This window comes from Merops nubicus, unplaced genomic scaffold, assembly GCF_000691845.1.
Source record: "Merops nubicus isolate BGI_N331 unplaced genomic scaffold, ASM69184v1 scaffold17009, whole genome shotgun sequence".
NCBI lineage: Eukaryota > Metazoa > Chordata > Aves > Coraciiformes > Meropidae > Merops > Merops nubicus.
The window spans coordinates 16120-30250 of record NW_008630355.1 but is presented as its reverse complement, the minus strand read 5'-3'; the positions used below and the strand labels follow the sequence as shown (position 1 = coordinate 30250).

The 14131-nt window shown below is 35.5% G+C and overlaps 1 protein-coding gene across 1 annotated transcript in view; it reads right to left on the bottom strand.

Annotated features, from left to right (window-relative positions):
- The window catches only part of TRRAP (transformation/transcription domain-associated protein), a gene marked incomplete at its 3' end in the record, with an annotated part of 53757 nt that overhangs the window by 24079 nt on the left and 15547 nt on the right, over positions 1-14131 (bottom strand). Inside the window, exons 15-27 of the mRNA XM_008947272.1 lie at positions 14028-14125; positions 13218-13412; positions 12492-12683; positions 10682-10847; positions 9164-9420; positions 8102-8302; positions 5691-5842; positions 4399-4598; positions 3486-3703; positions 3158-3355; positions 2258-2518; positions 1093-1254; positions 86-182 (exon numbers count right to left, since the gene is read on the bottom strand). Of these exons, the coding sequence (XP_008945520.1) occupies positions 86-182; positions 1093-1254; positions 2258-2518; positions 3158-3355; positions 3486-3703; positions 4399-4598; positions 5691-5842; positions 8102-8302; positions 9164-9420; positions 10682-10847; positions 12492-12683; positions 13218-13412; positions 14028-14125 (2397 nt within the window). The remainder of the gene's footprint in view (positions 1-85; positions 183-1092; positions 1255-2257; positions 2519-3157; positions 3356-3485; positions 3704-4398; positions 4599-5690; positions 5843-8101; positions 8303-9163; positions 9421-10681; positions 10848-12491; positions 12684-13217; positions 13413-14027; positions 14126-14131) is intronic.

Below are 14131 nucleotides of genomic sequence, written 5' to 3'. Positions count from 1 at the left end.
TCCTGCGGATCTTGGAAAGAAGACTGCCCGTTGCTCACAAGGACATGTATCTACAACAAATTTTTGTTTAGAAAGCTTTTCTTACTTAAGGCTGCAATCCGGAGAGGTACAAGCGATGGAAGACTTTTGTAACAAGGTAGTTTCATTAAGGCAGTGTCTTCAGCCTCACACAAGTTCAGTAACTAGGGGGGGAAACCAACACATTTTAGGATAGCGTTGAGAATCGTCTTTTATTATCAGTTACCTTTTGAGACTTGTTTCCTCAAAGAGCCAAGTTTATGCAAACACACTAATAGCTTTTCTCCTGAACAGTCCTAACAGTACTTAAAATACTGAAGAAAGGGGTAAGAGAACGGAAGGAGATTAATAGGGAAGAAATGTGCTGAAAATGTCCTCAGTTATTTCAATGGTCATGGGCCACTGCCCAGAGGGATAGCTCCTTGCTACAGAGGTCTGCTCTTTGCAGGCAAGCATTTTCTATCTACCCATGTTCTTTCTGTTAGAAAACACCAAACAGGTTGAAACAGAGTTACAGAAGTTAGCAACATCCCAGTTGCACTGATACCAAATAATGTTATTAAGATTCAGACCTTCATAGTACCAATATATTAGTTGCACCTTGACACAGTTTTTAAACAGCGTTCTATTTTTTTCTTAAGGAAAAAACAGGATCCCCTGCATTAACTACTGTACATTATATGTGCCTTGCTAATTGCAATTACTATTGGTATCAAAGACCTTCAGAACTTATGTCTGGAAGTTTCTCCGAGTTAAACCTGCACACTAGTTTTATATCTGATTTTGCTCTAACTGCTATGGACTCAAAAATTAAACAGTATCTGTGTTTTGGTGGTAGAACAATTTATTTCATAGATATCCTGTGCATAAAATAAGACCTAATTATGAAAGTTAGGGCTACTAGACTAGGAGTATAACATCAAGGTTCAATTAATATATTTCACACACACTAGAGTATTCTGCTTAGCTCAGAGCTGAAGGCAGACCTCAGTTCAAGTTTAAAAAGATAAATTCTTAAATTTTGGTGAAAGTTTAAAATGCATGTTCAAATAGGACAACATAAAAAGACAGTACCTCTGTGTAGAAAACCTTGTGTTCCACAACATTTAGATCCATTGTAAACAATCGAGGTTGCAGGGTTGTGCAAAATGTATTTCCTTCCATCAGGCCAATCTGGGCATTTGCAGGTTGATGCCTTAGTAAATGCTTTTTAGGAGGAACCATGTCTTGGAGAACCTACACAACGTAATTTAGATCAATGAATTATCAGACTATTCAATTGACCTCACAGACCTAGCCACTAAGGCATCACCAGCCATGGCTACACGTTTCTGTCCATTCAGTATTGTGGCTCCAGATGTACCCTCTTTAAAAATTGCTAAAGAAGAAGAAATGTATTTCTCTGAACTAATTAAATTCACAGTCAATTATGAAAACAAGTCAGTATCTTCAATTATTACATATTCTCTGTGAGCTGATCTGTGTATGATATTTAATAACTTCACATAACATTATAAGCAACAAATTCATAGAATTAAGCATTGCAAATGTTCAAGTCAAGAAACAAGAATATTTTACTTTCCTAAAACATCAGAGAAATGAAAACAGTCGTGTCAGTTTTTTCCCCATTACATGAATATTTCACTTCCCTCCATAAACACCCTTAGCAAAATAAGATATTAATTAGAGGGTTTCTCTGTATATTCCCAAACTACAATAGCAACATCTATGATGTCTTATGTTGTGGTGGTCCTTAGGGCTTACGTACATTTACTTGTCTTTCAAGAGAATGAGTGCTATTAGCTTTAAAGGAATATCTAGCAAACAGCTATTTCAACCAGCTTTGATCTTTATGGTCTCCTTCTGGAAAGGGAAAGGCATAGCAATATGACTCATGTTTAGAGAACAACACAAAACTGAGGTTCACAATGCAGTATCTATCTGGCCTAGCCTATGTCTGAATAGTAGTAGGATGAGCAATCCATAATTTCATGAAGTAAAACAACCTGAATACACTATAAATACTGGCTAAGTAGTGAGGCACGGCCTGGATCAATCTCTGTAGAACTCCAGCAACAGTGTATTTTAGAACAATGAAACCTGACAAATGACAAACATGTGCTATGAAAGCACTAAGAACGTAATTCACTAATGTGGGAAAATGAACTCAGAAAAGCATTTTGGAAATCCAAACTGGTAAACAACTTTAAAGTCACTTCCAATAAGTATTTCTGCTTACCTCTTTATGTGGCTCCATAATCACCGTGACACTTTTTCCAGTGACCTGTGCAAGCACCTGCAATGAATGCATGGCCTGCTTTCTGACAGTAGAGTTTGGAGAAGTTACTTCTCGAACAAGGTCATGTGTTACATGATGGAAAGACTTCTCCTGTGCTGCCAGGATTTCTTCCGTTTTTTCTTCATCTTTTAAAGGAGTTGCACATCTAATCAAAAGCTGTTCTAATGTGGTCTTTGCCATAGCAACTGCTCCATTAGACACCTAAGGCATCACAGGTTATTTTAATTAAATACGTACAGAACAACGATCACAAATCAATACACTACTCATCAAGAAAATTAGTAGCACTTAAAAAACACAAAGCTTAAACAGAACACTCATATTCGACTAGCCTTCCCACCAAACATTCCAAAACAACACAGTTTTATAAACTAACTCAAGCACTGGAACCGTTAGCAAAGTTGTCACCATGATTCAAAACTAAGAAAAAGTCAGGCAGCCAATTCTCTAGGTATCTGTATCTATCTACATACAGCTTTTTGAGAAGATGAACATCTTTCAAACTAAACAGAGAAAGAAGAAAAAAACAGCACTTTCCATGCAAGTGACAGTGAACCTAGTGCTCGTTCAATAACCTGAATGAGCCTTGTACATTCCTACTCTGAAAGAAGCAGGGTGAATTCCAAAAATCTGGTAAAATTAATGTAAAAAAACAGACCTCATTCCTAACTTCAGGCCTTGGTTTAAGTTAACATGACTAAAATTCATGTGCCACTATCATAGATACAATACATTCTGAAGTTAAGTAAAATCCAGATTACAAAGGGTTCAACCTGCACGAACTTCAGAACAAAATTTTGTTTCCCCCATAGTATTTCATACAATTCATTCATTAAATACCTCTCCAGTTAGATCCATCATAACAAAAAGAAGTGCCTTCAGGAAAGTCTGCTGGTTCTGGAGGACCCAAATCAGTGGCAGTCGTTCCATAAGAAATTTAATTGACACAACACCTCCTAGTTTAGCATACCAAGCTTGTTCATAACAGCAAGCACATAAACGTTCCACAATGTATGAAAACAAGGGAAGCTGACAAGCCTGGAAATAAAGAAATACATCAGTTTGCTTCTTCAGCTCACTGGTAGCCTCCAAAATTTTAAAAGCAAAATTGCATTGCCTGAAACTCGCTCATTTAAATAGATATTAAATATATATATATATGTATTACCCTTTCCTTCGAACCCAAGATAATGCTTGCAACATCAAATATCACTGCCAGAGCCACCTCTCCTATTTTGCAGAGTTCCTTCTCCTCATATGCCATGCAGATTGCTATGGCATCAATAAGCACCAAGGGATCCATGCCTTTTGAACCATTTTCTTCACTATGAAACATGGCTGTGCTAGGCTGGCTTCCAACCTGGTAACACTGCAGCAAAAAAGGACCTGCAATTTGTATTGAGGAAGAAAAGAGAGGGGAGGAAAAAAAGAAGATAAAACAATGGATATTTCAACATGAATAGCCTTTCAATTGGATTTTACTTCTCTGACTAGCTGGTGACAAAGCCAGTAAGCACTGTGTCCATCTGCACATAAACTGATTGTAAGGCATTCTACACTCTTAGAAGAAAAGGACATCTTCCTGAATATTGTCTTCTATGCACTAGACTATGCACTGCAAGAAAATTTGGTTAAAATGAGGAATAATAAAAGTAACATTGCTCACAGTATGTCTTCTCCCAAATTATTTGTCATATGGTCGAACTACAAACAAAATGTTTTCCTCATACATACAAGACAAGGCAGTTCTCTAACATTTACTTAGTTTCTCTGGTGGTTCTTCCACAAGTGGAAACAACTCAATTAAGGACCATCCACAAAAATAACTGCACATACCCAGTTACACAAATGCTCTGGAAATATAAACTGTTCCAAGCTGTTATTGTAGCATTTTTAAAGTATTATTAGGGGACTGTTTTTTTAAAACTTGATAATTTTTCACTGCTTGGAAGAATTAAAACATCATTCAGCCATCAAATAAACAATATATCTACCCAGAAACAGCTGCAATATCATGACTTTCTTAAAAGAAATATTAGAAAAAAACATGAACTACACAATGTCTGTTCCACTTCACTTACCACACTGCTGGGCCACTGCCACCATTGTGTAATGGCGGATCAAGCTGGCCACAAAAGGCAGAGCACTAGGCCTCAGGTCTTTGATGACTGCTGACATGAACGCCCCTGTCAACGCCTGTTCAAACGTTTTACGAGCTGGAGTATCCTGAGCTTTGTATCGATGAGAAATAATCACACTGGGTATGGACTTCTCAGTAAAGCTGGAAGAGAAAATTAAGTTCATTATTATCTTAAACTGCAGTACTGGCAGCTCGACCACGAGCATCGTCAAGTACTTGATTTAAAGTTTACTAACTCCTCCACGTCCTATTTTCCCCTCTATTTTGATAGAGTTAAACCCTTTCACTCAGTCCGTATTAATTTTGTCAACCAGTGGTCTCACACATGATGGATAGCTCAATTTCATGAGGAACATTTAAAGCCAGTGGTTCAGAAGAAGCTGCGTATATTACAAATAATAGGTATACAGGCATCACACTGCAACTCAGTTCCAGAATGTCATTTGCAATTTTTGACATTTTTCCATTTGTTTTTTTTTTTTTTAAATGGCATTTTGATTTTAATCTTGAAAGACTGAAACATTATTTATCAAATCACTGCCCAACAAATCCTATTCACTGCAAAGCTTTATTTATGACAAGTCTAACAAGTCCAAATTATAAAAGCTACTATACTCTCTAGCTACATTTACTACATTGCAAGAGTCAAAGTCAGCACATACACTTTATGGGCAAAGACAAAGTTGTCTAAAACCAATAAACTCATTAAGCACCAATTATTTAAACTGGAAAAGATGTAAAAATTTCAGTAAATAGCCCATACACTAAGACAAATATAGGATACACAAGTGACTGTTACAGTTTGGTCACTAAATGAAACTTAATTTTGTACCTTTTCCACTTTAGTAAAAAGGTTATATGTACGTACAAAATATCACATTCCAAATTAATCTTTAAAATGTAATTACGCACCAGAATATTCCAACTATTTAAATAAAAAAGAATTAAATTTAAAATGTCTGATCATATGCAACAGATTATACACTGTATTGTGATTAAGCGAAGCAAATTAAAGCATGAGACCTTAACACATGTCATTTGCATTAAATAACATGCTCACAAAATTCTTCATACTGGAAAGTCCTGTACTGATTTAAAAGGAAGCAGGATAAAGCAGTAGGTAAAAATCCCCTGAACAATACATTGCCCAGGCTAACTGCTGTCTCTAAATTAGGTTGTTCTAAAGACACTATAAATTTTACATACACATTTACGTTTAAAGAATTGTCATACTTGGGATGTGCAAGAAGTTGGTATAATGCATGTTTATTATCATCCAGGCTCATCATAGCTACTAAAAAACACTTGATTACTTCCCACGCTTGCCTCCGATAATACGGTTCTGTGTTAGCACTCTTCAAACAATCCAGAGCAGTCTCAATTGCCTAGAATTGAAAAAAAAGGTAGACAGTAACCAAACACTTCTTGCTCTTAATATTTAGAATAGGGATTAATGAAGGGAACAGTATCTTTAATGCATACTAGAAGTAACTTTAGAAGTATATATAACTTGGACTTCCTAAGTTAAGGAATGCAGAGAATGTCGGAAAGTGGACTTGAGACTATGAAGGTATTTGCTGTGGTTTTATAATGCAAAGGTTCATGCCAGATATTTATTTCCACAGTCAGAGAGCATTTGAAGTCATGAGTGAGGTACACCTTCATTCTCTCTCTCCCTCGTCGAGAAAATTTACTTTGCGTTCCCTCCAGCAACAGCTGCTGTTCCTAATCTCCATATACTGCAGGTATACAATGCATTTGCACACATATATAAATGATACCAAAAATGTTCTATCTTACAAATTACTTCGTCATATTTTTCATTCAAATCAAAAGCTACACCACATAAGATGAAATGTCCCTCTAAGCAACTTCTAAACACTGTTTACTTAATGGAAATTGTACTCTTCCTTCAGAAGAAGACTTTTTTTAATACATTTGCGAATAATTCAAATAATCTCTTTATATAAGAGAGCGATGAAAAGGATGGGTACAACTTTTGGGAAAAATTCTCTTGTGCATACATATAAACACAGCCAGCTACCTCTATCCTTTCCCAAAAAAAAGAAAGGAAGATATTAAAACCAAATAAGTCGGGCATTAAGTAAAACAAAAAAACAAACAGTCATGCTTAAACAGCATTACTCAGGAAAAGGGTCTGCTACAAAGAAGTGGGCATTTTCCTTCTTTCCTTTCCTTTCTTTCTTTTTCCACTTACTGGTCTAACCAGCTGTCATCCCATGGGTTTGAATAACCAATTAAAACAACGAGTTTTACACAAACCACAGAAGATGACCAAAGCACTAAAAGGAAACACGGATTTCTCATTTTTAATTTATTCCACTTCTTTTTCCTTTTAATTTGACATTTCCTTTTTATAAATGCAGAGTATTTAGCAGACAAAACTGGTTCTTGGTCAACATCAAGAAGCTGAAGATTGTTCCAGATCATTAACCAACACGTAAGATAAATATTTTGGAAAATTTGGTTTGAATTGAACCTAGCAGAATATGAAAATGTCAGAGATTAACAGTATTTATGTTTATTCAACTCATCAGTTTCAGTACAGAGGAGAAATAAGTAAAGCTATCTGCAATTTTAAGAATAATTCTTCCAATCTATTTCTAAGCCTGCCTGTACAGAAAATTGTTCAGATTTTCATTCAGATCATACCTACGTAGGAAAGTATAATTGAAAAGGTAAGTGTTAAAATTCTACAGGCTAAATTAACTCAGAATTCAGCTTCACTCCAGGATCCCAAGACACAGACACCGATTAGATTGCTGTAATTAGTGAAAACTAAGCACTTGTGATACATGGAGATTGTCTGATGAAAGCCAATACAAGTATAAAGTGGTTTTGCAGCTACAAGTACTACACTCAACCTAGAGACAACAAACAAAACCAAATCACTGGAGTCATTAGAGTAATCATCACTGAAGAATTTCTATGGTAAATTTTAGAATGCTTCAGAATACAAATAGGCAGCTTTCGAGCAGATCCCCACTCCTCTTCCAAGCAGTACACTTCTAGAGTTTACTTGTGCCATGTCTGCTCCCCCTCCTATCACTTTGTAAAAGCAGAACAGCATGTTTAAGTCTACTGGTTCTGGGGTGGTGTATACAACAGGTTAAAGGGAAAGTAAAGAAAGAACAAGTTGGCAAACTTCTGTTACTTTTGCATGTCAAAATAAAACAAGAAATTAGCATATGTCTGCCTGCCTTATATGGAGACTCAATTGATTCCTACACAGTGAAAAAAAGCTATTTGCAATCATTTTTGAAAGAACATTTTGTCCTTTACCTCCGAGGTCTGGAAACTCAAAAATTACTTGGGCCTTTGACTCTGTTCCTTCATAAAAACATAAATAGAAATCTCTTTGTCTAACTGAAGGGATATTGAAAAAACAATTAAAAACAAAACAAAAAAAAAAATCAGGTATGCAAGAGATCCTAAAACTTACTTTTAATTATGTAACTTCTATAATGTTAGATATCATTAACTCATATCTGGAACTGGCAGACATACCATACATTTCCTTAAGGTTTTAGAAGCAAACAAACATAAAATCCGTAAGAAACAAATATTGAGTAGGCAAAAAAAAAAAATTTCTTCTCAGCAGAGAAAGTAACTTAAGCCCTTACCTTTTCCATTGGGAGCTGAATGGATGCTTTACAATCTGAAAACTCAATAGTAATACTGGGCCCTTGGATTTCTGTGACTACATATTGTAGTTTCTGTGATTCCTTTAACATCTTCCTGTTACTTCCACCAAATTTACCCAGTACACGGTAAGCCACATGAGAAATGCTGTCTGCAGGATTGCGCAGCGTACGCCACAAAGCCTGTGAGCATTTTAAATGTTACATGATCAGATCAGTCTCCCTTCAAAATTTTTTCAAGTTGTAACGTAAAAAAAGGTCAAGGAAAACACTTATTTTTGTATCTGGCTAATTGATCCACATAACTTCCAGAAAATACTTATCTAGACTGAATAAAAGCAGTCAGAGTTCCCAACAGTTCAAGTACTTTGTAACCAGTTTGTCCTAAATATGGTTTTAGATTAGATGACTGGGATCAGCTACAAAATCTTTGCCACACTGAAATGCAATTTCATGTTTATGACTAATATTAGACAAGCAACATTACAATTTGGAGGGCTGGGGACATCAAAGCAAGCCAGTTAAGACTGATGTGGATTTGCCTCTGAGATAGTTTTGAAAAACATAAAGCAAATAAGTAACTATTATATATAAAGTGTATGTAAGCACTGTATTAAGGGAAATAGCCTCACTTAAAACACCATCCAAAATTTCAGCCACATCATCTTCACTGCATACTTAAGAGTTCATATAGCTGTCAATCATGATATGTTAAAGGAAATTGATTTTTTAAAATACAAACAAGAAAAGCTAACAAATTTTAATCATTTTCTCTACCAACTCAGCACAAATAGTCTTCCTATTGAGTCTCAAGTCTTAACTTTAACTCCTGAACAGGGAGTAAAGAAGAAATTATTAATTTTAAAGTTTTTCAGAATTTTCAGTGGAACAGTACACCACCAACTGGCCTTTTACATACAAATCCGACTGGTATGGTTCTTAGAACATACTTTTAAAGGTTTTATAACCAAAGTTTCACATGTTTCTAATAATATTTAGGGAATCAATGACCTCTTGTGGTCTAACAGGAAACAACATATTTACCTGCATTAGCTCAGCTCGAACAGGCTGAATGTGATCATACAGAAAGTCTGGCTGCAAGTTATCCACACACAACTCAAGGGTTCTTAAGCCTTGGCTAACCAGGGTCTGAGATCCGTTGAGAGCTGACACCAAGGGATCCATCAGCATTGGCAGGTAAGGCAGCAACGAGCTCAAGCGAACCGGCACAGTGAGGCAGAGCTCCACAAACAAGTCTTTCATGTGTTGTTTATGAAGGCCACTTTGCAACATATTAAGTCCTGAAAATCATTGGTAAGTTATACACTCAGAGAAGAAAGACAATCCACAGTTTATTGTTAAAAATTGCTCTTTCCCAAATTTAGAACAAACTGACATTTTTAAATTCTGTATTTACAGTTCTATTCTGTATTCACAGTTCTATTAACAGTGCATTTAAAAAATACAATACCTTCCATAGTTACAACTTACATCTAAGGACTTTATGCAGTGAATGCTTCTGTAGGTACATGCATACAGAAAAAAAAAGAGTATCTACACCTATTCTGAAATTTTAGACTCAAAGTAGTATTTGAATACCATGGATGAAAACCAGAAAACTATAATGTGACTCCAACCTCAGCCTTGCAGCAATTAAAAAAATCCATAAAACAAGTTTTTTTAAATATCTAGAATCCTGAAAAGAAATTAAATGATTTCAAGTACATGTTTTGTCCCACACAGACTAAGCATATTACCCAACTTATTTTTCTCCCCATTACATTTTCTTATATTCCATAAACCTAGCTAGCTCTTCTACACTGGTAGGCATTTTATATAATGGTTTATGGATAACATACATATTTGCTAGCTACAATAAAAATTACCCCTACAGCTGTAGATGGGAATCACAGAATTTCATGTTCCTGGAATTGTTCCCATTAGTTTCTTTTTAGGTTTAAGGAGCTCTACACATTTCCTTGCTCATTGTCAGTATCTCTGGAACACAGTCCTTGCAAAAATGCTCAATTAATCAACCTGATTGTTATTACCTTTTCTTTTCCCAAACTGCCACGACTTGCAATTCCATTTATCATGCACTTGCAGGTGCACACACATACCCTCAACCACAGGACAACAAAAGCTTCTTGGTAACATTCTTCCACAAAACCACTGATGGCCTGGCAACACTGCTCCTCCTATTGCTGCTGTCCCCCACTGCTTTATGCTAACAAAGTTACCCCCAGCAAAAAAAAAAAAAAAAAAAGCCTCACAATGAGAAGAAAAACAAGCAGCAGAAATTGTGAAGCAGCCAAAACTATGGAGCCTGAAGCAGATGATAGTAAATGAAAATAAACCACATTCAAGATACTTATTCAACTGCTAAGAGCAAAATCAGAAGGTACTTATCAGAGTTAGGGCCTTAGCTTTGTTGGTTTTGGTTTTGGTTTTTTTTTTGTTTGTTTGTTTGGTTTTTTTTAATATTACTCAATGCAACTTTACTAATGCTATTTACATAGAAAGATCAGAAAACTGGGATAGGGAAATAAGGTATTGTTCTACCTTGCAGTAAGTTCGGTAACAGTGGCAAGAATTCTTGGTAGAGCAGATCATGACTGCCTCCTCCAATAGATCTGAACAGTGCTCTGAGCAGCAGGAAATAGTTGTAGGGCTCTTTGGCAGTCTGTGCAAGTTCCATAGAGCTGTTGACAATCTTGTGCAAATGTGGCTATAAAAAAAAAATAAAGCTTGAGGATTAATAAAATACCAAATTTATCATCATACTGTACAAAAGTTTGGCATGAGACAAGTTTTCCAGATCAAAAACCTTCAGCTATTCCAAGTACTTTGATATCACACTACTTTTACACCACTGTTAAAAAATTGTTAATATGTACTTGAACAGCATCAAGAACACAGAGTGTTCTTTAATTAACTAAACCCTGCTTTCATAACCACCAAATGATCAATTCTGCCTGCTACTCCACGCAGTAACTTTATAAAAAAACTTCTTCAAATCTGAGACAATAAAAAAGTATTTGCTCCACAGAACCTAAGGATGGACGCGTAGCAAAAACCAGAATCGCCAGAATGCCAAAAGAAGACACTTCACAATACCAATGCACTCCTCATCCAACTCCATTGCTAATTCTTAATTATGGAACTGGTGGCCTGCCTAGAGCAGAAGACATTAACAGTTCACAGGAATCATTAAAAATAGTTGATAAATACAAGGATTCTCACAGACCAGGGACAAACAGGACACAATTCTGGATTTTATTAACATCTAAGAGCTTCCTGCGTTACTATGCAAATGCTGCAAATAGCCTCCATCATTCAATTAAATTGTCTACCCAAGGCCCATATCATCAATCCTGCAGAAACAAAAAAACATTACAGAAGCATGAAACTAGACGTAGTAAATCACACTCTTTAAATTGCATCTCCAGCTTATAAAATCCAAATGACCTTGATTCTGATGACAAACTAGAGGAATTAAAGCAAGATTATATGAACAGAGCTCCATATTACTTGTGAATATTGTTTCATATTAGTTTTATCTTTCAAATAATCTACCCAGAAAACTGAACTAATCCTGCTATAAGAAATCATTAAACACAGAAATTATCATCACAGTTACCTGTATCAGAAATTCTGTTTATTCTAAGGTAAAAGGAAGAGAAACAGAGAGAAATGAGAGCAGCACTATTCATTAATATCTAAATGTTTTTTTTCTGGATATAGGCAGCTGTTACTTTCATGAGAAAGGCATACTCTTGTTTCAAGCTCAGTATTTCCAAACTCCCTGAATAATGCAACAATCTTCCTTGATACAAAAAGATCCTCAGAATACATACACAATATGTTGTCAATAGAGAAAAACAGCATTCCTTAATACAGACTTTTCACAGAAATATCTAACTAAAGAGGTATACTTCATAGAATACGACATGAATGAACAAGATTCACCAACACACAAAAAAGTGATTCTAGTCTAAGGAAAAGTCTTCAATTAACATGGAAACAAAGGGGGAAAAAAAATTATGCAGGAAAACAAACATATCCTGACCATGAAGTTACACAGGTTTTTAGCAATACTAAGATGACCACAAGCTTATATCAGTCATTTCTACTCAGAATTAGGACATCCCTTTAGTTTCAGATATGAAGCAAACTTTTATAAGAGATGGTTTCTGTGAATAAAGCAACGTACTTGGAGTTTGGAGAAAAACTGAGATGTATCACTAGTGGTTCAAATGTGAAAAGACCACCAAATGTTAGACAATGTACAACTCTAAGTTTCTTCAAACATCTAAGGAACACATTTAAAGTCAAAACAGATATTTCTGGGTTTCACACAAACGAGCTTTACCTTCAGCATTTGTTCATTTTCAGCTGCAAACAGTGAAACTGAGCCAAAGACTAACTTGAACAGCTTGAGATACAGATTGGAGAGTTCCACATTAGAGCCCATTTCTGGTAGTCGGTCCAGAAGATATTCTACCAATATTGTTGCAAAGAGGGCAGAGGTAGTAGGGTTTGCCAGGAAGGAATTGGCAACAATCTGTAAAAGGAAACCACAAAGGACTTATTGTTGCTGTAATGATAAGAACAGAGGGATAAATGCACTACCCACTTAACACCAAAAAAAAAAAAAAAAATTTCTTTCACCACCTCCACTGCTACCCAAGTGATTTAAATTATCCTCAGCAGAACACCTCCATGAATGTACATTAAATATTTAAGCTTAGTTTCATTTTAAATGTGTATTACAGGACTTGCATTCTGTGAAACAGTAGAACATTAACACAACCACATGAACAAACCAAGAACTCCACAACATTCAATATTTGTCAAGAATAAAATCCATTCATATTTTCTAAATTGAACTGATTGTGTTTGTATTGCATCACTTAGTGTGGAACATTTTTGAAAATCCATCTTTACAAAGTATTTTTTATAGACTGCTTCAAAGCTTGTATGATAATTTCAACGTTATTATTTATAAGTCCACTTCAGCCTTACATACTCCAAGACATGAGCTATTTTCTATATGCTGCTTATTATCAATTGAAAAAAGTAAACAAAAACATAATACCTGAAGAGCATAGTTTTTTGAGATTCTCTCAACCATATAAGGAACAGTAGTTTGAAAGATTTCTTTAAAAGTTAAAGGGTTCATCATGGTGAACACACCAGCAAAATGCTCCAGCACTTCCTTTTCCTCTTTCATTCTGACTGTCTGGCAGTTTGCTACTCGCACATATGTTTGTCCATTTCCTGCTATTTGGACCTACAGCAATTGAGAAAACACATACACTGCTTACAGAATTTGAGTAACTTTTGTCTCAAAGTACCTTTTGAAAGAAATGAGAGTTTACCACTTTCATACGTAAGCTGTGTACAATTAGAAGCTGGGCACAACAGCCAACAGTGACAACAAAAATACTAAAATAAGTATTTTCAGCACCATCAGAAGTAGAAAAAGACAACAGGATGAGATATCACAGTGTATTTGTGAAGATACTTCATTCTAAATCATGTACATTTACATCTCATCCATACTTTGTGTAACTACAGGAGATAAACAGCCACATGAATGCCTCAACTGACAGCTAAACTATCTCTTTGAAGAAAAGATTTCATCCACAACATGGAAGACAATTATTTTTAGTCTGTCCTGCCTGACCTGCATAAACACAGTAACAGCTGCTAAGAAAATAATTTGTTCCTTCTAAGTGATAAGTACTTTGAAATTCATAAAATTTCCCAATAGCTGTGGTCCTGAAATTAAATGCAAATATACTACATGTGAAATTTATCTTTTAGCTGACACATAAATCCTTACTGAAAGACCTAACACACAGTAACTTTGTAAACAAAAGCTCTATGTGGCCAGGTTACATACCTGATAAATATCTAAAGCTTGCATTGCATATTTTACCAGTTTTATATAGATTTGAGTCTCCTTAGGTTGCAATTGCTTATTGGGAATGAACTGTGCTTCTGAAA